The sequence below is a fragment of the Balaenoptera musculus genome, chromosome 10, assembly GCF_009873245.2.
Source record: "Balaenoptera musculus isolate JJ_BM4_2016_0621 chromosome 10, mBalMus1.pri.v3, whole genome shotgun sequence".
Classification (NCBI taxonomy): domain Eukaryota; kingdom Metazoa; phylum Chordata; class Mammalia; order Artiodactyla; family Balaenopteridae; genus Balaenoptera; species Balaenoptera musculus.
Genome location: NC_045794.1, coordinates 100,237,773 through 100,260,261, shown reverse-complemented (window position 1 = coordinate 100,260,261; position 22,489 = coordinate 100,237,773). Strand labels below are relative to the sequence as shown.

The 22,489-nt window shown below is 55.3% G+C and overlaps 1 protein-coding gene across 1 annotated transcript in view; it reads left to right on the top strand.

Annotated features, from left to right (window-relative positions):
• Positions 1-1,040: 1,040 nt before the first annotated feature.
• The window catches only part of KIAA0930 (KIAA0930 ortholog), a 45,302-nt gene continuing 23,853 nt past the window's right edge, over positions 1,041-22,489 (top strand). The window contains exon 1 of the mRNA XM_036865791.1: positions 1,041-1,200. Coding sequence (XP_036721686.1) covers positions 1,137-1,200 — 64 coding nt within the window. The 5' untranslated portion in view covers positions 1,041-1,136. The remainder of the gene's footprint in view (positions 1,201-22,489) is intronic.

Sequence of the window (22,489 nt, the reverse complement as noted above, 5' to 3'; positions counted from 1 at the left end):
GCTGAGGAAACAGGCTCAGAGCCTTTCTCAACGCCCTGCACTGCGCCAGGTGGAGGAGTCTGGGGGCAGGAAGGGCTCTGCCACCGTCCCCCCATGAGACCTCTTTATGGGGGAGGGTGACCTCTTTCTGGGTTCCGAAGAGGAAGTTCCCAGGGGAAACCGGTCCTGACAACTTGACTGAGGAGAAAATGAGGGTGGCAATGGGGAGGGCAGGAGACAAAGTCAGTCTCTCGCGGGGCGAGGCAGGGCGGGGGGGAGGTGGGGCACGGCCCGGAAGGGGCGATGGGAGGGGCTCAGAGACGCCAAACTGCCCGAGGGGGTGCAGGGGCCGAGGTCGGTCTTGGGGTGGGCCTTGGGGGGAGGGTCTGGAGTAAGTGGGCGCAGGGGTGGAGGGGCCGGCGAAGGTCGAGGCGGAATCCCGAGAGCCGTTTGAGGAAGAGCTTGGCCGGAGTCGGAGGTCACCGGAGGCTAGACGCTTGGGGTGGGCGGGGCCGGACCGGACCGGGCGTTGGAGGGTGGGGAAGGGAGCCAGCCCGGTAGGTCCGGGGCCGGAGGTCAGAGGAGGGCGGCCCGGGGCGTGGCCTGGGGCGGGTATGGGGTGAGGCCTGGCGTGCCAGGGGCGGGGTCTGGCTGATCGGGGGCGGGGCCTGGAGCCGGTGGCGGGACCTGGATGGCTGGGGTGTGGCTTGAGGGCGGGCAGGGGCGGGGTGGGCAGCTACCGGGGGCGGGGTCCGGATGGCCTGGGGGCGGGGCCGGGCGAGGCCGGGCGGGGCAGGCGGCGGCCTGGAGGCGGGCGGGCGGTGTTGGCGACGCGGAGGTGCGCTCGCCTCACTGGACTCGGCAGGAGGCGGCGGCGGCGACGCGCACAAAGGCGGATTGTGGCTTCACTGGTGCTCGCGGCGGGCGGCGCCGGGGCGGGGGCGGCGGGGCGCGCCAGGGGCCCCCGCGGGCGCGGCGCGGGCGATGAGCCGGGGCCCGGCATGGCCTCCGCGCGGCCGCCGGGCCGGGCCTGCGCCTCGGCGCCCGCGCCTGCGGGGCTCCGGGCCGGGCCGCCCGCCCTCCCCTCCGCCGCCGCCGCCGCCGCCTCCCCGGAGCCTGCGGGCGGCGCGGAGGCCGAGGAGCGCTCGCTGCAGCACATGCTGCGCGCCATAGCCGAGGAGCGCGGCCGCCTCAGCCTGCGCCGCGAGGTCTGCGGCCTCGGTGAGTGGGGTCGGCCGGGGTCGAGGCCGGGGCCGCCGCGTCGTCGGGGTGTGCGCGCCTCTGGGTGTCTCTGCGTGTGTCTCTGTCTCTGCGTGTGTCTCTGGGGCTCCCTGCGTGTCGCATCCCCCTCACGCCCCCGGCTCCCCGCGGCCGGCTGTTTCCTGTGCCTCCGCGTCTCCGTCTCTGATTTTGGTCCCAAGAGCGGTCCGGCACGCTCGCGTCCCTGTTTGTCTGTCTCCCGGGTCACTCGGCGTCTCCCTCTGTCTGTCCATCCGGGCGTCTGCCCGTCTCCCTCCTTCCCCTCCGTGGCTCCGCCAGGCCTCTTCCTTCTCCAGGAAGCCCTCCCCGGGGCCTCAGTGCCGCTGCAGGGAGTGCGGGCGCTGGCTCTGGGGAGACCCGGAGCCCGACATGGCAGGGCCGGGGCCCCGTGGGCTCCGGGCAGACCTCCCTGCCAGCTGCCCCGGCCACCGTCCCAGCTCGCCGGGAGGGCAGGTCTCCGGCGTCCCAAAGCCTTTGTCTTCCCGCACCGTTCTCTTTGCACATTGGCTCTAACTGGGGACCTGTTGGACCGTCGCCCCCTGAACCCACCCGCTTGGCAGCGGGAGCGGGGCCGGCCGCCTCTCTGGGTGTGACGCTGGTCTACGGAGGCCCTAAGTCCTAGATGGGCCGGTGACGTGGGGTGGAGGTGCCCCGTGTGGTCTGCGAGAGCCTGGGGCTCCAGGTGTAGGTGGGGTCTCCCGGCGTGGCTGGGCGTGAAGTGATGGCTACTGACGGATCGTGTTCAGACTAAAGCCCGAGGAGGCCGTTTTCTCTGTGAAAAGACCCCTCCCTTCTTCCTGCGGGAATGACTTCATACCACGTTCTCAGCCACCCCCCATCCCCACCCTCATCCCCAGTCTGGGCTGGGGCTGTCTGAGGGGGCGACAGCATTTTGTGGAGAAGGGAATGTCAACGCTGGAGATTCTGCCAGACCCACTACCCTTCATTCACCATTGGGGAAACTGAGTCCCAAAGAGCCAGCGCATCCCCACCTAAGGTCACAAGGCATTCCAGGCCCCTCAGCAGGCCACACCCTGGAGGCTGGAAGACGAGAGGAAATAAATTTGCGTCCTCCTTTTTGCAGGAGGCAGACTTGGTACAAGACACTTCCCCTCAGCAGGTCTCAGCCCAGCCTGCCCTGGAACGAAGCTTTCCTCAAGCACGGGGGTGGGGGCGTCTGCAGGCCGGGATGGACGAGGACAGAGGTTCTCTGGTCTCTTCTGAAAAGGTGTCACTAATTAGTTTCGAGCAGAAATGGAAGGGTCCTCATTCGTTCATTCAGCACATGTTCATGCCCGCCTGGCAGGCCGCCTGTCACCTGGCACAGAGTGTCTGAGAGGGGAGGGGTCGGAGGGACCATTGCTCAGGCCCCTCAGCCCTGTTGGCTCAGCAGCTCCGGGCACCCCTCCTCACTCCCCTGTCAACACGGTCCTACTGTCCTCTGAGCATCTCTCTGCCCTGTTAGACAGTCCCTGCCCCCAGGAGCCTGCAGTGCCACCCCCTAAGAACAATAATTTGCTGTAGCACCTGGCATTTCCTGAGCACTCAGTACGTGCCAGGTGCTTTATGCAGGCTCTGTCAATTTGATACTGACCTTGCCAGATACAGGAACGTTATCTCCACTTCACCGATGAGGAGCCTGAAGTCAGAGGGGCAAGAGACTAGCCCAGGGACAGCCTGCGAGGAAGCTGTATAGCTGGGATTGACCCCTGGTCAGTGTGACCCCAGTGCCTGTCCCCCCGGATGTCCCAACCAGGCCTTGCTGCACCTACTGCGCTGCATCTGGGGAGGGGACCTGCCCATAGTAGGCCAAGGGCACAGCCTGGTGGTTGCACTATTGCTGTGTCTCCCCTCCTGCCTCTAGTTCCCCCTCACACACGAGCTCTTCCCATCTTACCACCCCCAGCCCCTCAGGACTCAGTCCCTGTAGTGCTCTGATGCGCTGCACTTTTGTTTCTGCTCTTTTCTGCGCCTGGAAAGCTACCTCCTACTTAACCTGCCCTGCAAACACGTGCAGGTCTCCCTTCAGGCCTCAGAGCTCATGCTGCCCCCCGGGGACCCTTCCTCCACACCCTGTCCTGCTGCCTGTGCTCTCTTTGTACTGTGTTCGCGTCCGGTGGATGAACGGACTACTGTGGCACTGATGGTCTGTGTGGCTGTCTCCCCAGTTAGCAGGTGACCCCCGCCCCCAGGGCATTGCCCAAGTCTGAGTCTCCTCAGTGCCCAGCACGGGGCCCATGCAGAGCAGAGCCCCAGGGCACACTCAGCAGATGAATGAGAGGATTACTTTCTGGCCTGGGGAAGGAAGGGTGTGGATGGGCAAGGAAGTTGGAAACCTAAAGTCTTAGAAGGGCTCACGTTGCCCGTCTCTCTCATTTTTCAGATGAGAAATGTGTTCAGAGAGGGGCAAGCTAAACAGTGACTTCACGCCCAAAGTAGAGTTAGGACAGAATGACTGGCCCGAGCGCCCAGGCGTGAACCCAGAACGCCCTCCCCAAAGCACTTGTACCCTGTTACCCGCTCATCTCCACTTTGCAGCTGGGACAACCTGTTACATTTATGAATTAACTTAAACCTCCCAGATTTTTGTTGTTGTTGTTTAATTAAAGCTTAGGTTGTTCAGAACTAACCTCAGGTTGTTTTGAAGGTATAAGGGAGCCTCTGGGGGAGACGCTTGACCCTGGACAATCTGTTGTCATTTCTTTTATTTATTTGGCTGTGCCGGGTCTTAGCTGCAGCATGTGGGATCTAGTTCCCTGACCAGGAATTGAACCCGGGCCCTCTGCATTGGGAGCACAGAGTCTTAGCCACTGGACCGCCAGGGAAGTCCCTCTTTATTTAAAAAATAAATTTATTTATTTATGTATTTATTTTTGGCTGCGTTGGGTCTTCGTTGCTGTGCGCGGGCTTTCTCTAGTTGCGGCGAGCGGGGGCTACTCTTGGTTGCAGTGCGCGGGCTTCTCACTGCGGTGGCTTCTCTTGTTGTGGAGCACGGGCTCTAGGCACGCGGGCTTCAGTAGTTGTGGCTTGCAGGCTCTAGAGCGCAGGCTCAGTAGTTGTGGCGCATGGGCTTAGTTGCTCCGTGGCATGTGGGATCTTCCCGGACCAGGGCTCGAGCCCGTGTCCCCTGCATTGGCAGGCAGATTCTTAACCACTGTGCCACCAGGGAAGTCCCTCTGTTATCATTTGAGTCACAGTGTCTGTCTATGAGATGGGAGAAAGCGACTACCTGCCTCTCCCTGCCCGCATTGTCTCTTGGTTGCATGATGAAAAGTACCTTGGAGATCCAGACCTGATTTTTGAATCTTGTCTACTGTGGCCTCTGCAGTAGAAGCATTTTTTTGAGGACTTGCTCCGTGCCAGGTGGGGGGATCAGCCTTGATCCGTGCTGCCTGGGGTGTGGGTGCCGTTGAGTGGGGAGAGAGAGCCAGATAAACAGGTGACTTGGCTGAAGTAAAAATCCTGCTGGAAGCAGCCAGGGCTGTGGCCACTCTGAGCAGGATTTTGGTGTTTTATCCACAGGAAACTGCCTGTGATTCCAGGTAACAGGTGAGCCAGGCTGATGGCTGAGGCGGCCTGTGCGGGGCTCCAGAATCTCTGAGTTGGGAAGAATCAGGTGGTCCAATGCCCAGATGTTGTGTGATGCAGACGTCTGGACCAAAGGTGGAGATAGCCTCACACTTCCTCCTGGGGCTCGGGCCTCCTAATGGGCCCTGGACGCCAGCGCACGCGTGCTGTGTGGGCAGGCTCCCTTCAACGGGCAGCACGCCCCTGGCGTTTGGTCAGGTCACGTGGACACGACCCGGGTCTGAGTGGCGGAGGGGCGCTGTGAGTGGAGGGACCTTCCCTCTGCTGCTTGTATTGGGCCCTGCCTAGGCTGAGCGTTTTATTTTATTTTATTTTTTCAATTTATTTTACTTTATTGTTTTTTCCGCTGGCCGCGGCTGGCTTGCAGGATCTTAGTTCCCCAACCAGGGGTTGAACCCGTGCCCTTGGCAGTGAAAGCGCAAAGTCCTAACCACTGGCCTGCCAGGGCAGTCCCCAAGGCTGAGCATTTTAGAGCTGTTTATTCTTGGGCTCTCGCCCCCGTTTAGGTGGCCTAGGGAATTTTCTCTCTCTTTGGAGTGCTGTGGGACAAAAGGAGTGTTTCACATTCACCATTTCCTTTTATCGTCAAAATAATCCTCTAAGGTAGGTATCATTAAACCGTTCTCTTTGTCCTGGTGAAGAAGCACAGGTTTAGAGGTGAAGTAGCATGCCCCCAGTCCCATGGCCAGTAAGTGGCAGAATCTGTTTGAGCTCTTAGCAGGGGTGAAGCCCTCACACCCGTCCTCGGGTGCGTGTGGCCTGGCCACCATAGGTGTGCTCAGCTGCCTGGCACGAGGTGGGCTGAGGAAGGGCCCAGGTCGAGGTGTGAGAGGGGGCTAGAGTGGGCAGGACTTGCCTGGAGGAGCGGGGAGGCTTGAAGCCTGGCTGTGGGAGTTGAGGCTGGAGCGGTGTTTGGGGCTCTGAATGCCCAGCTGGGACTTTGGTGTTCGCTTGGCCTGGCCTTTGGCAGCTTGGCGGGTGTTTGACTCATGGACCGGCCGGCACTGGAGAGGCCGTTAGCACGAGCGATGCTGCTCACGTGCCATGTGCCAGCCCCACTGGACCTGCAGCAGCACCTCCTATGGAGGCAGGTTCCGTTATCAGCCCATTTTGCAGATGAGGAAGCCAAGCTTCAGAGGGGAAAGTGACTCACCCAAGGTCATGTAGCTGGGAGGTAGCAGAACTGGGGTTCCTGGGGTTCCAGCCGAGGCATGTCAGGTGCCAGTAGCCATCCTGCAGAGAGTTCTGGAATGAGCCAGAGGAGTACGGGGGAGACTGCCTTCCTGTGAGCCTCGCCTCTGTGCTGAACACCTACACGTGCGAGGCACCTGACACCACCCTGTGAATCGGAAAGGGGACCTTGCATGCTCGGCCCAGCCCTCTGTCTTGCTCGGTGCAGTGTAGCTGGGCGCAGTGGTGGGCGGGGGATGTTCATGGGAGGTGTGGCTGGAAGGGAAGACCGGGGGCCTAAGCACGCCATGCCACCGTTTGGGGCTTCTGGGTCCTCATCTGTAAAGTGGAGACAGCAGAGTCTGTAGGGTCATGGAAATTGTCTGAGAAGTGACAGGCACAGCCTCATGCCGCCCCGTGAGGACTGCAGGAGACGCGGCAGGAACAGACCCAGCACAAGCCCTGGCACGGCGTTGACCCTCTATGCTGTTGTTGTTGTAAAGGACACAAACATCTGGCCCCGTGCCTGCACGTGGAATCAGGGCTGGATTCAAGCTCTGAAGTTCAGACTGCTTTGCAGTGGCTGGGGCCAGTTTCTCTGGGTTCCCCGGGGGCCCCGGGCCCTCTGTCCCCAAGGCAGGCAGAGCTAGTTCTGGGGCAGTGCAGCGGGGAGGAAGTGTGGCCGTTTAGAGTGGCAGTGGTGTCTCTTTCGGTTCCTGCGCCTATTTTTAAGGCCTGTGGGTTCCGGCCTCTATCCGTTTCTGGGGCTGGAGCAGCCCGGGCCGCTGCCGGTGTGGTCCTCTCCCAAGGCAGGGACTCTGCATCCTTCCAGAGAACGCTGAGGACTCTGGACCTCGCACTCTAAGGAGACTGAGGGTCATGGCTGCAGGGATTCTTGGCAAAGCGAGAGGGCCATCAGCTGTGTTGGCACCCTCGCCCCTCCCCTGGCCTGGGCGCCAGTGCCTGCTCTGCCCCTTCCCTGAGGCCTTGCACAAGCCGTGCCCCCTCCTTGCAGCGTTGGCTCCTTATTTACATCTGCCTCCTTCACTGGGCCGGGCGGCCTCAGGAATACCAGCCAGGCCATGAGACCACTGCAGAGAAGCCCCGAGCGGGACTCTTGTTAAAAAAACAGCGTCAAAGTTCCCAGACAAAATTTTTCCAATTAGAAAATGTTACATGTACAATACGGAAACTGGAAAATATAAGAGAATGGAAAAAAATTACTCATCGTTCCAATCATGCAGTCACACTATTAACTTTGCAACATCTTGCTTTCCAATCTTTTTAAAGCCCCTTTAAAGAATACTTGATATTCTATGCATAAAGTTTCTTAATCATGCTTTCTCACTTAAAATTCCTAAAACATTTTCCGTGTTGTTCAAACTCTAAACATTATTTAAATGATACAGGATAGTTGAGTGGATGTGCCATAATTTACTTAATTGGTTTTGTCTTGTGGGAAACTTAGCTTGGATCCTGTTTTTCACTCTTATAAATAGCTTGCAACAGGCCTCTTCATTTGTGCGAAGCTTTCTGCATTTGGATGACTTCTTTCGGCTGCCAACCTGGGAGGCCATTTCTTAGAGGCTGCTGTCTGACCCCCAAGGCAGGACTAGGGCCATAGGTGGATGTGGCGGGTGGCAGACAGATGTTTACCAAACTCATAGAGAACTTTGTTATTTATTTATTTATTTGTTTATTTATTTTAATTTTTGGCCATGTCGGGTCTTAGTTGCAACATGCAGGATCCTCCGCTGCAGCACATGGGCTTCTCTCTAGTTGCAGCGTGTGGCCTCAGTAGTTGTGGCGCGTGAGCTTAGTTGCCCCGCCCGCGGCCTGTGGGATCTTAGTTGCCTGACTGGGGATCGAACCTGCATCCCCTGCATTGGAAGGCAGATTCTTAACGACTGGACTATCATGGGAGTCCCATGGAAAACTTTCTGAATCATTGGCATTGGCACAAACAGGAAGAAAGGTGAGTGGTGGGTGACGGCTTCCTGGCACCCGGGTGTGCCAGCTGCTGAGAGAGGATCCAGCCTCAGATGGGGCTTGGGGCCGGGTGCCCGCTGGTCGGTGATTCTCCAGACCCGTCTTCTCCCTGGGATTCCAGGCTTGCCTGCTGAGCGGGGGAGGCAGGGGCCCTTTGTCCTGCAGCTGGGGACGGGGAGGCCTGGGAGCTGAGTGGACCCAGGCTGCTTCTCCCCTCCAAGACCCTCTCACTTCCAGCTCTGGGCGGCCCCTGCCCGCCCAGCCTCGGGGACAACAGACGGTGGCCCCCGGGTCAGCACGGGTGCCAGGCTGCCTGTGCCCAGGCCCTGTGGGTGCAGTGCAGGCCTTGGTCCTGGCTCTTACCCTCCGGGGGCTAGTGTGGGCGGGGAGACAGTGCTGGGTGTGACGGGCAGCCCTCCAGTCCGTCCTCTCGCGTGCTGCTGCGCGGCTTTGGGACAGGTGTTCTTCCGAGAGCGGACCTGACCTCCCTCTGCCTGACGTCGTGCCCTCCTGCCGTCGGGGCTGATCTGGCAGTTTGCTCCCCACCTCCTGGTTTTGGCTTGGGCAGCAGAACATCCTCAGGGTCACAGCCATCCTGGGGGAGCCGAGATGGACAAGAAAGATCCAGAATTCAACCAGCCTGTCGCTGTTGCTGTGCGGACAGGTGGGTGAAGCTCAGAGGGGGCCCTGGCAGACTGAGCACCAGAGCCAGAATGCCTGATGGGCCCTCCCGCCTGTTGTCTCGGTTCAGGTAAAGAGATCGAGGCCCACTGGGGGCAGGGCAGGGTGTCCTTATTTTCCGTGTGCAGTGACCGGGCTGGGGTGTGGAGGGAGAGAAGCACAAGGAGGCCCCTCAGGGCCCAGTTGGCTGCAGCAGGAGCTGAGAGGTTGTTGGTGAACCTGCAGACGAGGGGTCAGAGCGTCTGGGGGCCGAGGTAGGGACCGCCCAGCTGGGGGAGGACCCTCTGCACGGTCCAGGCCGTGCAGGATGAGCATCAGCTCACTTGGGAGGAACCACCTTTTTAATATTTACTTATTTATTTTTATTTATTTGGCTGCGCCGGGCCTCAGTTGCGGAATGTGGGATCTTTTTTAGTTGCGGCATGCGGGCTTCTTAGTTGCGGCATGCGGGATCTAGTTCCCTGACCAGGGATCGAACCCGGGTCCCCTGCATAGGGAGCGTGGAGTCTTAACCACTGGACCCCCAGGGAAGTCCCTAAAAAGGGAGTCTTGTGTCTGATGGGATACAAGACAAATACCCGGTTAGCCTGAGTCTTTTAAAGCAACGGTCCCCAACCTTTTTGGCACCAGGGACTGGTTTCATGGAAGACAGTTTTTCCATGGACCGGAGTGTGTGGGGGGGATGGTTTGGGGATGATTCAAGCACACTACATTTATTGTGCACTTTATTTCTATTATTATTACATTGTAATATATAATGAAATCATTATACAACTCACCATAATGCAGAATCAGTGGGAGCCCTGAGCTTGTTTTCACTTGCCACTCGCTGATAGGGTTTTGATATGAGTCTGCAAGCAATTGATTTATTACGGTCTCTGTGCAGTCAAACCTCCCTGCTGACGATAAGCCGTATTTGCAGCCACTCCCCGGCGCTAGCATCACTGCCTCACCTCCACCTCAGGTCACCAGGCATTAGATTCCCATAAGGAGCTCCCGACCTAGATCCCTCACATGCACAGTTCACAGTAGGGGTCGCGCTCCTACGAGAAGCTAATGCCGCCACTGATCTGACAGGAGGCAGAGCTCAGGCGATAACGCGAGCGATGGGGAGCGGCTGTAAATACAGATGGGGCTTCGCTCACTCACCTCCTGCTGTGCGGCCCGGTTCCTAACAGGCCACGGGCCTGTAGCAGTCCATGGCCCAGGGGTTGGGACCCCTGTTTTAAAGGATATGTTCTTTGCCTCCCTTGAATGACCAGTGGATACGTGAGAAGTGTCTCTTGGCAAAGTGAAAAGGAGAGGGGCTTAATTTTTAGTCCTGTAGTTGGAGGTGCTGTCGCTGTTTATCTGTAGTGTAAAAATCCTTTGGTTTGGGACGAGCTTTGAATCTTGACTGTTTACACTTGGGACAACGCTTACGACAGAACAAATGAGAAAAGCAGAGTACAAACTACCCTTTACGAGGAGCGGGTCTATCAAGATCATCAGGAAAAAGCCCGACTTTTACAAAGGGCTCTGCCGCGTCCTCACTGGTGCGCACAGCTGCTGAGCGGAATCGTGGGCGGCTCTTGTCCCTGTTTACAGAGGGGGATTGAGGCTCAGGGTGACGGGGACCTCGAGTGAGGCGGGCCTGGGCTTCTGCCTTCTCATTCTTTCTGGAACGTTGCTCACGGGCACCATTGCAGCCGCACCACCACCCAAGACCCAGTTGATTGCTCACCTTTTCTGTGCTCTCCACCCCTCTCTCGGTGTACATTTTTAGGTAACCATAGTCACTGTTGCCTCCCTCGTGCAGGCCGTAGTGACTGAGCACCCGGGGATGCAGAGCTGGACTGGGCTTGGCCCTGCGTCCTGGGGCTGAGAGCTTCCCCGGGAGATGGTAGTGGCAGGTGGGTAGAGGGTAACCGATCATGCTGCCCCCTGATCCCGCCCACACCCATCACGGACCAGCCCCCACTGCTGACTGCCCTCGGACACCCGTCTCCCCAGAGTGTGTCACCTCCAGCTCAGCCTGACCAAGACTGGGCAAGGGTCAGCCCTTCTTCACCCGCACCTCCAGGTGTGGCCGAGTTCTGTCTGCCCTGAGCCATCCCTCATCCCCACCTGGGTCACCTGTGGGCTGGACTACACCAGCCCCCGCGCCTGGTCCTCTGTCCCACCACGGCTGCCACTCCTGACTGTGTCATACTCTGCTGCTTACACCCCTAAAAACCTCTGAGGCCTACAAGTCAGAGTTCAAGATCCTCTGTGACCTGGCCCTGCTGACAGCTAAGCCCTAGCCATGCGAGTCTTCTCAGGGGGCTCCTCCACACTTTGCCACTCTGTCGCCCCGTCTCTCAGGGGAGCCTCACCTCTCAGTTCTCGGCTCAAGGGCCCGTCTGGCCCTTTCCTGACCCCTTGAGAGGATCAGCTGGGGCCCCCCCACCTTTGTTCTTGATGGCGCCTGTACCGATTTCTGCCATCAGTCCTGTGGCACTGCATAAACTCCTGTGTGTGACTTCCTCTCCCTCACCCCCTGGGGTCCCCTGCAGGGTCATTGGCACTGGCTCTGCATCCCTTGTGCCAGCTCAGGGGGGGACTGATGGTAGAGCGAGGCCCAGGGAAGGGGCTGTGAGGGGAGTGTGGGTGATGAATCGATGGGTTGGTATCTGTTGAGTGAAGAGGGTGGTCATTTCTTGGGGAGGTAGCCCTTGAGTGGGGCAGTCCTCACGGGGGGTCCTGCCTGGGCAGAGACAGAGCAGGGAAGAAGGCAGAGGAGGCTCAGAAATTAATTTTCCCTGAATGGTGTGTCACTTTGGGGAAGTCACTGCAGCTCTCTGGGCCTCCGTTCTCCTGGCAGAGTAGGACTGATTACTGCCCTGCGTCCACCTCGGGCAGAGGTCAGCCTCCAGACCTAGAGCATCAGAGAGTGTCACGGAGGCTGCCTGTGACAGGTGACGGCCCTGGGTCAAGTCCACGGGGCCTGTGGGAGTCGCTGTGGGCAGGGCCCTTCCCCCTTCCAGCTCTCAGTTTCCTCTTAGGTAAAATGGGGAGAGGAAGGTTGACATGGACCACTGTTCACAGCCCGTGGTTCTGGGATGTGTGGTCAGCAGTCCACAGGCATTACTGCCTAAAACCGAGCCACTTGAGAAAAGCAGGGCCAGTTACACTGCACCTCAGGGAGGTCAGTGCCGCTCTGTGCTCTGATTCAGGGACAAGGGAAATGAAATAGGAGGAAGCAGAAGTAGGAAGAATTGCATACGCCACCCTGCAGCCCAAAGATGGAAATAAGAACCGGTCGTCCCACCACCCAGAGCTACACCGTCACCCTCGGGGCTGTAGGTTTCATACCCGCCGAGCCCCCCGGCTCTGTCTGCAGGTCCATCCTAGCGATCCGCAGCATCTGGTGGCTGGTGCTGCCTCGGGTGGTCCCCAAGACTGCGCCCCCTGCCAGGAGGTGGGGGCCTAGCGTTCCAGCTTCCCCCGGACCCGGGGAGGAGGGAGCTGCCCCCCAGCGGGGCTCATCAGCTCTTGCTCAGCTCCTGGGAGCCCTTGTCCCGCCCCACTCCCTGTGGCAAACCCCAAGGAGTCCGCTTAGGCCGGAGCTGCTGAGCCGCGCAGGGAGCAGGGATGGGGTCATCTCAGGCCGGGCACGTGTCTGGGAGCCTCCCTGCAAGTCCGGCTGCCGCCCCGTTACTACAGGCCCAGCACTGGTCGTTCCCATAGCAGCCTGTGGTGAAGGGGGGTGTCACCCCTGCCGGCAGACGAAGAAGATGAGACTCAGAGAGGGGAAGGCCCTCGTTCAGCCTCCCAGGTAGTCAGTCTGGGTTCTGGGCCCAGCTCTCCTGGACTCGAGGCTGTGGCCTGTCCCTCTCACGCTTGGACATCCATCTCTCCAGGGAGAGGCATTTGGCGCCTTTTTATCCGTGTGGCTTCGCCCCGGTCTAGTGTATGAAGAAGAACCCCGCCCCCTGGTTGTCACAGAGAAGGAGGTCTTAGAAGAAGCGAGAATAAAGGAGGGAAATGACAGAGGAGGCAGGCTCGGGAGTGGGCCTTCCTGGGGAAGGAGCTGCGGCTGGGATTGAGCAAGGGAACCAAGACCCCAGGAGCGAGGAGAAATGAGACAAGCGGCCCCTGGGGGAGGGGTGGGATGTGTTTGGAGGGACTACGCTAGGTGACATTGAAGGGAGAACACCTGAGGGGCAGGTGTCCTTTGGGTCTGCCCAGGGGCCGGGGGGAGGGGGACTTGAATCCTAGCTTCACGCAGTGTGTCAGCAGCTTTGCATCCTGGCACATTGGAAGCGCTTGGTAAACGTCGGCCTGGAGCCCGAAGCCTGCAGGAGTAGGCGCTGGGGCACAGCGGTGAGCAAGACAGTCCCTTCCGCCTGGACTCACTGGGTGGGCTGGTCCAGCTGTGCCTGGTCCCCAGCTCTGAGCCTGGTCTGCGGGCCAGGATGGGTGCACCAACGCGGCCTGGGGTTGCTGGGTTTCAGCATCTGCTCTGGCGCAGCGGTGGGAGCGGGTGGGCTGTGAGCCTCTTGCGGTGCTGGCCAGGCTTCTGGGCTTCTGTCACGCGCCTCGTGCTGTGTGGCGCGGTGGGGTGGGGGCAGGAGGAGGTGGAACAGGGACCAGGGCAGTGATCAGGGCGGTGACCAGGTGATCGCAGCCCAGGAAGGTGGGGAGGGTGGGCGGGAGGCGGGAGCTGCGGTGGCTGGGTGGCGGCTCCTGTCGGGGCTGGGGCACCTGTGTGGGTGTCCACCGAAGATCCCTCCGGAGAACGGCACCTCGTCTTGGAGGCCTGTTTATGTGTCAGAGCAAAACAGTGAGTCAGGAGTTTGAATAAGGCCACGTCGGTGACGAGCTCCTAGGAGATGGGAATTTGAATGTGGAGCTCCTGTTTTGGCCTGATAACTGCTTAGGCAAGATCGAAGCCCTCTGGGAACAGTTGGTGGGGAGTGAAGTGGCCGCAGTCCTGTGACGGTGGCCGCAGGGCTGCAGGGGTTTGCAAGCATTGCTGTTCTGGAGAATGCAGAGGATTGCTTTTGGGAACTGTGGACCGTGGGAACTGAAGCCGCACCCTTGAAAGTGACCTTGAGGTCGGGGTCCGGGTTTGTTTCTCACTGCACCTGGGGCCTCAGGTGATGCCCGGCACAGAGCAGGCTCCGAGTGGGTGCTGAACCCGACTTGGATTCCAGTGCCAACTCCCATTGTGATCTTGCTAGGTAACCAGGACCGAGGGCCTCCTGGGGGTGACTTGAGGGCCATAAGGATTAAGGATTAAGGATTTCACAGCATGGCGCACATTGTGAGAAGGGACAGTGGCTTTGGGCTGCGTTTTAAAGCCGCTGTGGTGCTCTCTGAGTAAACTAGAAAACCGGAGTGTGTTACAGTCGCACGGTTATTTGTTCAACGTTCACTGACTCCCCGCTGTGGGCCCTGCCCTATGGTGGGTACGTGGTCACCCTGCCAGTGAGGTGCCTTGTCATGGTGGGAAGGGACACATTAGTGTGCTGGTGTGACAGGCTTAGAAGGCAGCTCAGGGCCGTGGTCTGGCTCTGCCACCTGCCAGCAGTGCGACATCAGACAAGTGAATCAAACCTTGAGCCTCGATTTCCTCATCAGTTAAATGAAGGTAGTAACGTTATCTCACAGGATCTCTGTGAAGATCAAATGAGGTAAAGTGGCTCAGGTGCGTCAGGGGAGGTGCGTGGGGCGGGTGGTGGGAACAGGCCCCAGGGACGTCATGGCCGAGCTGACTTGCACAGGCTGGGTTGGGACGGGCCTAGGGCCCCGTGGTGCGGTCCAGGAAGACTCCATGGTGAGGGGCGGGGTGGCCTGAGGATGTGCAGGGTGTTTGGTCAGGGATGAAGGGAGGGGCTGCAGCATGGGGGACCACAGTGCAGACTGGAGGGGCTGTCTGGAGGGCCTGGCTCATCTGGGGAAGGAGGCTCGACTTTTTCCTGGAGAAGAAGGGGGCCAGGCAGGTGCTGGGCTCTCCTGACCCGGCCACCTTGCGTCCTTGAGACCCCGTGCTTCCCTTAGGCTGGAGCGGAGGACCCGCCTGGCCTGTGGGATTGCTCACGTGGGGACCCGTCTGACCGGTACTTCTCCATCCAAGTGCCTCATCAGGGCAGCCCTGGGCCTCCCTGGGCAGCTTCTTTGTCTTTTGTGCCCTGAGGGAGGGTCTCCAGCCCACGAGGGGCACTGAGAGGCACGAGTTGATGAAAGGCCTATTGAGGGGCCACAGAAGCCTATTCACGCTGCCCTGGCTGCCGGGGGGCGGAAGCGGCCAAGGGCTGCCTTGGACTCTCCCCAAAGAGGCCAGTTGACCCCCAGCCTTTGGGAGGGGCCAGGCTGAGCCAGGCGGTTCTCAGGAGGTCCCTCTCGGGGCCCTTGGCCCAGGTGGCCCTTGGCCAGGCTGGGCATCGGGCATCTACAGGCCGCGGGCATCTACATACCTCTGCCCCTTCCTTCTCCCCACAGCAGAGAGACTCTGTCTCAAACCCTTCAGGGGTCCCCAGTCCTCTGAGGATAAACACAAAGCCCCCAACCCAGCCAGGAGGCCCTGTGAGGTCGCGTCCTCTCCAGCTCGGGCTCCCACGTGGCATCCTGGCTTCCGGACCCTTTCCCTATCTCGGCCTCACCGGGAGGACCTTGGATGCTGTTCCCACCCCCCCACCAGGAAACTCCCCTCCTCAGGGCACGCTCCCTGACGCCCCAGCGAGGCGCAGCGCCTGTCGTGCAGGCTCAGGGAACACAGCCTGCCCTCCCGAACCTCACGAGGCAGCCGTCCTGCTTGTCTGTGTGAGTTGTTGATAAATCCTCCTCCCCCTCAGCGCCAGGTAGGCGGGGTCCGTGCTCGATTCTGCTCCCCGTCCCACCCAGCACTGAGCACCCCGCCTTGAGTGGTGGCACTCGGGAAATGTTTGCTTCAGCTTAAGCAAGATGTGGATGGCTGGGTTCAAGTACCAGCTGCAGCCGAGGTGAGGATGGTAGGTGGTTAGCACGGTGCCTGGCACACGGTGAGCCCTCGGTGCTGTTTAGATGCACAGCATATTATTAATACACTACAAAATGTTTGAAAAACAGGAAAAAGTTGTAATTCCACCACTCTCAACACTAATCACTATGGGCGTTTGGGTTCAACTTCCTTTCAGTCTTTCTTCTTAGGCATTTTTTTAAAAAAGCAATTTCCTTCCTTCAAGCATTGTGTACAGTTTCTGTGGCCTGCTCTTCGTTTTTGCTGTTCTTTTTTTTTAGCTTTCTATCAGAAGCATTTTCCCAAGTAACTGCATTGTGATTAAAAATGTTTGTTACTCTTGGAATAGGTAAACATGGTCAGGGCACAAAATTCAGAAGGTCTGAGAAGAGTCATAGAGAAAAGGCCAAGACGCCTTTCTCCTCCCTGGCCTCTCTCCAGAGGCCGTGATAACACTGGCAATGATGTAAATAACACTTGCTGACCCTGGGCCCCTGCTCAGTGGCAGCCTGGTTGGGCTTCAAGGGTATCAACTAATTAAAAACTCCGAACAGCCCCGAGGGTTGGGTTCCATTATCCCAGTGCCCCAGCCTCTCACCCCACAAGCACTTAGGTCATTATGAATGATTCACTTTTATATGAAAAACCTCTAATATTGTTAGCTCCTCATATTTTCCCTTGCTTCGTTTACCCGAGATCTTTCCTTAGCAGCACAGATAGAGCTGCTTCAATTCATGTTTGAAAGCTACACGGTATCCCATTCTGTGAATGATCTCTCATTTATTTAGTTACTTTCCTGTTGATGGGACCATTCCAGTACTTTGTAAGCAGTGCTGTAGGAGTTACAGAATTTCACACGGGCGGGTGGAAGACTGTAGGAAAAACCCCTCAGGGGAGGAACTGCTGGGTCAAAGGGAGAAGCAGTTGTGGTTTTGTTGCCCAGCGGCTCTCCTTACAGATTTCATCAGTTTATTATCCTGCTGCCTGATATGAAGTCCCCATTTCTCCACACCCTCTTCAGCGTGGAATGTTGTCAGGTGTTTTGATTTTTTCACATCTGATAGGTGAAAAATAGAATTGTGTAGTTTTCATTTACATGTCTCTAATTGTGTGAAGCTGAGCATAGTTTCCTGTCTTAGAAGACATTTATATCTCCCTTTGCCTTTCCGTCCTGTTTCATTTTATTATGCAGTGTATGAAACTTATTTGTTAAGAAAATTAACCCTCATTTAAGAGTTCCAGTGATTTTCCCAGTGTGGTGTTTGTTTTTGCCTTTGTTTATGGTGTGTGGGGTTTTTTTTCCTATGGAAATTTTTTATGTTGTTTGATTTATCTATCATTCTTTTCGTTTTTCTTTTATTTTTTGTCTTTTCTTGGTTTTTTTTTGTTTTTTTTTTAATATCATTCTTTTCTTTGACAGCCTTTGTGTTCTACCCAGGAAGGCTTTCCCCTTTCTGAGAGAATAAAAAAATTCACTCAAGGTTTATTTGATTTTCTTATGATTTTACTTTTGGCATCAGAAGTTTTTCTTTTTTGGAATTGGTTTTGACATGACCAGGGGCCCAACCTTATTCTTTTTCCTCAGCTGGCCAGTTGTTCCAAGACCAACTGTTTAACTGTCTTCATCCTACAGATTGAAGGATGAATATTTATATAAACTAAATTACCATGTATTTTCATTCTGCTTTTGTACTTTCTATTCTGTTCTGTTGATCTAGTTGTGTACCAGTACCACCTTGCTTTCATTAATCACTCAGTTCATTTCATTCATTCACTTAATTAGCCAATATTTATTGTTTCCTATAGGCCAAATACTATTCTAGGAGCTAAGTGTACAGCAGTGAACAAAATAATCAAAGAGGGAAAATACTCTGTTAAAAGAGATCTGTTCTAGTAAGGCAGGTGCTGGCACACGATGGCCCCGGGCCACCTCCAGCCTGCTGCCTCTTTTTGTAAATAAACTTTTTTGGGGACATAGCCATGCCCATTTCTTCATGTATCGCTATGGGTGATTTTGTAGTTGAGACAGGACCGTGTGGTCTGCAGAGCCTAAACTATTTTCTATCTGGACCTTAACAGAAAAATTTGCTGGCTCCTGTACTCAGGAAAGACTGAGAGCAAAGAAGACAGGTAAAAAATATATGATGCTATACAGTGATAGGTGCTATGGAGAAAAATAAAGCAGGAAGTGGGGTAGGGACTGTTGGGGTGGATTTACAATTTTAAACAGGGTGGTTTGGGAAGGCCTCCCTGAGAAGGTAGGTGTTTGAGAAAGGAGCCAAGGGGAGGTGAGGACGGCAGCCTCGTGGAGGATTAAGAGCAGGGGCGTGGCAAGAGCTGATTCAAGCATGGGGGCCAGTTAGGGAGCTGGGCAGGAATAGAGGCAGGAGATGGTGGTGCTTGGCCCCGGTGCCAGAGTGGTTTGTGAGAAGTGGTTGGATTCCAGGTACATTTAAAGGTAGAATCAGTGAAACGATGCAGAGATGAAGTCAGAGAGTTCTGCAGGAAAGCAAAAAACAAAACCAAAAAACAATGGTAGAATTTAACAAATCTGTAAATTAACATATCTGTCCAAGTAAGAGAGGACTGAAAACTTTCCGCTGGAGACAGCTTCTGGTGAGACAGTAGCTAGAGGTGATGTGGGATTAAGGGAGGGTTTTTGATTTGTTTCCTTAAAGTTGGGTGACTCTTGAGTTCTTTCTTAGGGTTAGAAGTGAAGAAACTAATCCATGGTAGCTTAGACAAAAAGAAATTTATTAAAATAACCAACAAAGGGGCTTCCCTGGCGGTCCAGTGGTTAAGAATCCGCCTTCCAGTGCAGGGGACGCGGGTTCGATCCCTGGTCAGGGAACTAAGATCCCACAAGCCGCGGGGCAGCTAAGCCAACGCGCTGCAACTACTGAGCCCACGCACCTCAACTAGAGCCCATGTGCTGTAAACTACAGAGCCCACACGCTCTGGAACTCGCGCGCCACAACTACAGAGCCCACGCGCCCTGGAGCCTGCATACCACAACTAGAGAAGAGAAAACCCACACGCCACAACTAGTGAGAGGCCCGTGCACCACAACGAAGAGCCCGCATGCTGCAACGAAAGATCCCGCGTGACTCAACGAAGATCCTGCGTGCTTCAACTAAGACTCAACATAGCCGAAACTAAATAAGATAAATAATTTTTAAAATTTAAAAAATTTTAAAAAATTAAAAAACTAAAATAACCAACAAGGGCCTACTATATAGCACAGGGAACTATACTCAGTATTCGTAATAACCTATAAGGGAAAAGAATCTGAAAAAGAATATATACACACATATATGTACATGTATATATAACGGAATCACTTTGCTGTACACCTGAAACTATACTTCAATAAAAAAATTTGTAAATTTTTTACAAATTTGTAAAATCAACTATACTTCAATAAAAAAATTTAAAAAAATAAACAAAAATTTTGGCTAACAATCTGTAGAAGAGTTGAAAACTAAAGCCTCCAGAAGACTAGGAATGCCCAATACTAAGGACTTGAGTGGCCCCACTGTCTCCATCTCCTATCTCCGCTCTCTCTGGCCCTTTTCTGTCTTGCAAGTCGACCTCGTCCACGTGGCAGGACAGGCAGCCAACAGTCTGTGGGTTTTTTGTTTGCAACACGGAAGGGTTGTGTAGTTTGGGTTGATGGTGACATGAGGATTTAGCTTTCTGGTATGTTTTAATATCTGATAAGAATCATGATCCCACATCACTCTGAATTTTCCTGGCTGTTCTTATTTTAAAACATTCTCTTGGCATTTTCTATTGGGTCATGCTAAATTAATAGATCAAATTAGGTAGAATTGCTCCCTCTATGATTTGAATATTCTATTATTGTTATGCTTGCCATGGTGATCTGTGATCAGTGATCTTTGACGTCACTACTGTAAAAAGATTATGACTTACTGAAGACTCAGATGCATATGCCTACATCTGGGACCTTGGAAAGAATATGAGTGGCAGGGTTTGAGCCCCAGATGCTATCGAGCCACTGGATTGCCAAGCTTCAGTTGCCTTATTTTTAAACCAAAGACTGAGGTTTTAAACTAAACTGAGGTTATCCCCACCTCATCAAGTGGCCATGAAGAGGTAACAGGTGAAAGGGCTTTATAAACTGTAGAGTGCAGGGCAAACGTGAGCCGTCATCACTGTCAGTGCTGTTGAACTGTTGGCACGATTACATCCCCCATTCAGTGTCATGCAGAATGAGGTAGAGAATCTGTGGCCGGGTGGTTGTAGAGCCCGGAGCTGGGCGTGGGAGGCACGGGTCCTAGTCCTCACACAGCTGCGTGCCTTCTCCCACGCGTCCCCAGAGTCACTAGTCTATAAAGGGCTCTCCCAGTTCTGAAGTTCAAAGCCGGTAACTTGTGAAAGCAGGTCACTCACTGCAGGCAGGGGAGGCGGCTGGAGCCCCGTAGTCCCATTTGGAGCTGGCAGATACCAGTTTTTCTGATACAGCCCATCCTCATTATTCATGGATTCTGTATTACAGATTTACCTACTCACAGAAATTTATCCATAACCCCGAAGTCGTCAGTACCTTTGGTGCTTTTGTGGTTAATCGCAGACATGTGCAGAGTGGTGGGAAACTCTGAGTCACCCGAGGTAGGTGCACGGTCCCAGCTGAGGTTGAGCAAGGTGACGCCTCGCCTCCTTGTTTCAGCTCATCATTTTTGTGGTCTATTTAGTGCCATGTATTTGCATTTTTGTGCTTTTTGGTGGTGATTTTGCTGTTTAAAGTGGCCCCAAGCGTAAAGCTGAAGTGCTGTATAGTCCCAAGCAAGAGAAGGCTGTGATGGGCCTTATGGAGAATATGCATGTTAGATAAGCTTCGTTCAGGCACAAGTTATAGTGCTGGTGTCCTGGAGTTCAATGTTAATGACCCAACTGTATATTAAATAAGGTGTCTTTAAACAGAAACACACGTAAAACAAGGTTATATATATTGATCGGTCGACGAAAATGTAACCAGAGACTTGCAGGAACTCAACCCTGTATTTCCCTAGGAGCAGTGGTTCGTCATTTGCTAAGTCAGTGTCTGTGGCTACTTCATAGAACATAACTACGGTGGATTATGAGAACAGATTGTGAGGACCACAGCCCAGCAGGGAGCAGCCTGGGGGCATGGAGCTGTCCGTGGTGCTGCCCCAGTGAGTGGCTCAGCATCTGGGGCTGCATCTCTCCCATAAGTCTATCATCCACTGGATTCAGGGGTCCAGAAACTTGCTGCCCCTGCGGCCAGATGGCAGGGAGACAGGGACGGAGAGAGTCCTGGAGATTAGGGAGCTCTCTGCTGGACTGGCGGCTCCCAGGGTTTATGACCCAGGGGATTTCTTGCCGGACAGGTCTTGGGAAAAGCTGGTACTGATTTCACACGCCACACAAGGGTCCAATTACCCCTCATGTGTCTGTTCACACAGTTACTGCACTACGTGGTTTAGGGACACGGGCAGGTTTGGGATCCATGACCTCATCTGAGTGAGCCACACTGCCGACAGAGACACACAAAGCAGCAGTGCAGAGGGTCCCCACGAATGTACATGTGGACAGAACTTTACAGCTTACAAAGGACTTTCGTATTGGCCTCTCCCCCCGCCCCCCCGTCCTCACCGTTGGTTCTGGGAGGGTGGCAGGTTAGAGCCCTCTGACAGATGGCGTTCCTGGGATCCAGAGGGGTCCAGTGGACACCTGGTTGGGGAGGAGGAGAGTCAGGACCTGAACTCAGATATGCTTGGCTGTAGATCCGCACACTGTACTGTGCTTCCACGAGTCTGAACTCTCTCCCTGACCTTGACCCTTCCTAGCTTTTGGACTTGGACTGTCTCCTATCCCACCCTCCTCTCCTCCCTCTGAAGATGGGGAGTCCCTTCTCTATCCCCCTCCTCTCACTTTAATGAGCCTTATGACATTCATCAAAAGTCGTACATTCATGGGAAAAAGTGGTATCATCTTACTATTAAAAATATTAAAAGTAAAAAAAAAAAGAAGGACTTCCCTGGTGGCGCAGTGGTTAAGAATCCACCTGTCAATGCAGAGGACACGGGTTCGAGCCCTGGTCCGGGAAGATCCCACATGCCGCAGAGCAACTAAGCCCGCGTGCCACAACTACTGAGCCTGCGCTCTAGAGCCCACGAGCCACAACTACTGAGCCTGCATGCCACAACTACTGAGCCTGCGTGCCTAGAGCCTGTGCTCCGCAACAAGAGAATCCACTGCAATGAGAAGCCCGAGCACCACAATCAAGAGTAGCCCCTGCTCGCAGCAGCTAGAGAAAAGCCCGCGTACAGCAGTGAAGACCCAATGCAGCCAAAAATAAATAAATAAATAAATAAATATTAAAAAAAAAAAAGAAGTAAAAATAAAGAAAAAAGAAAACATATTTCCTGTGAGGTTCAGCAGCTCCTGCCTTTCGGGTGTGTGATGTATGTAGTTGTGGTCAGTGTGTGTACAGCTTGAGCTTCTGCTCTTTCACCAAACGTTGTATTACACGCATTTCCATGTACCTAATTGCCTTCATAGGCATCCTTTTAAAAGACTGATGGAGGGCTTCCCTGGCGGCACAGTGGTTGAGAGTCTGCCTGCCAATGCAGGGGACACGGGTTCGAGCCCTGGGCTGGGAAGATCCCACATGCCGTGGAGCAACTGGGCCCGTGAGCCACAGTTACTGAGCCTGCGCGCCTGGAGCTTGTGCTCCGCAACAAGAGAGGCCGCGATAGTGAGAGGCCCGTGCACCGCGATGAAGAGTGGCCCCCGCTCGCCGCAACCAGAGAAAGCCCTCGCACAGAAACGAAGACCCAACACAGCCAAAAATAAATTAAATAAATAAATAAAAGA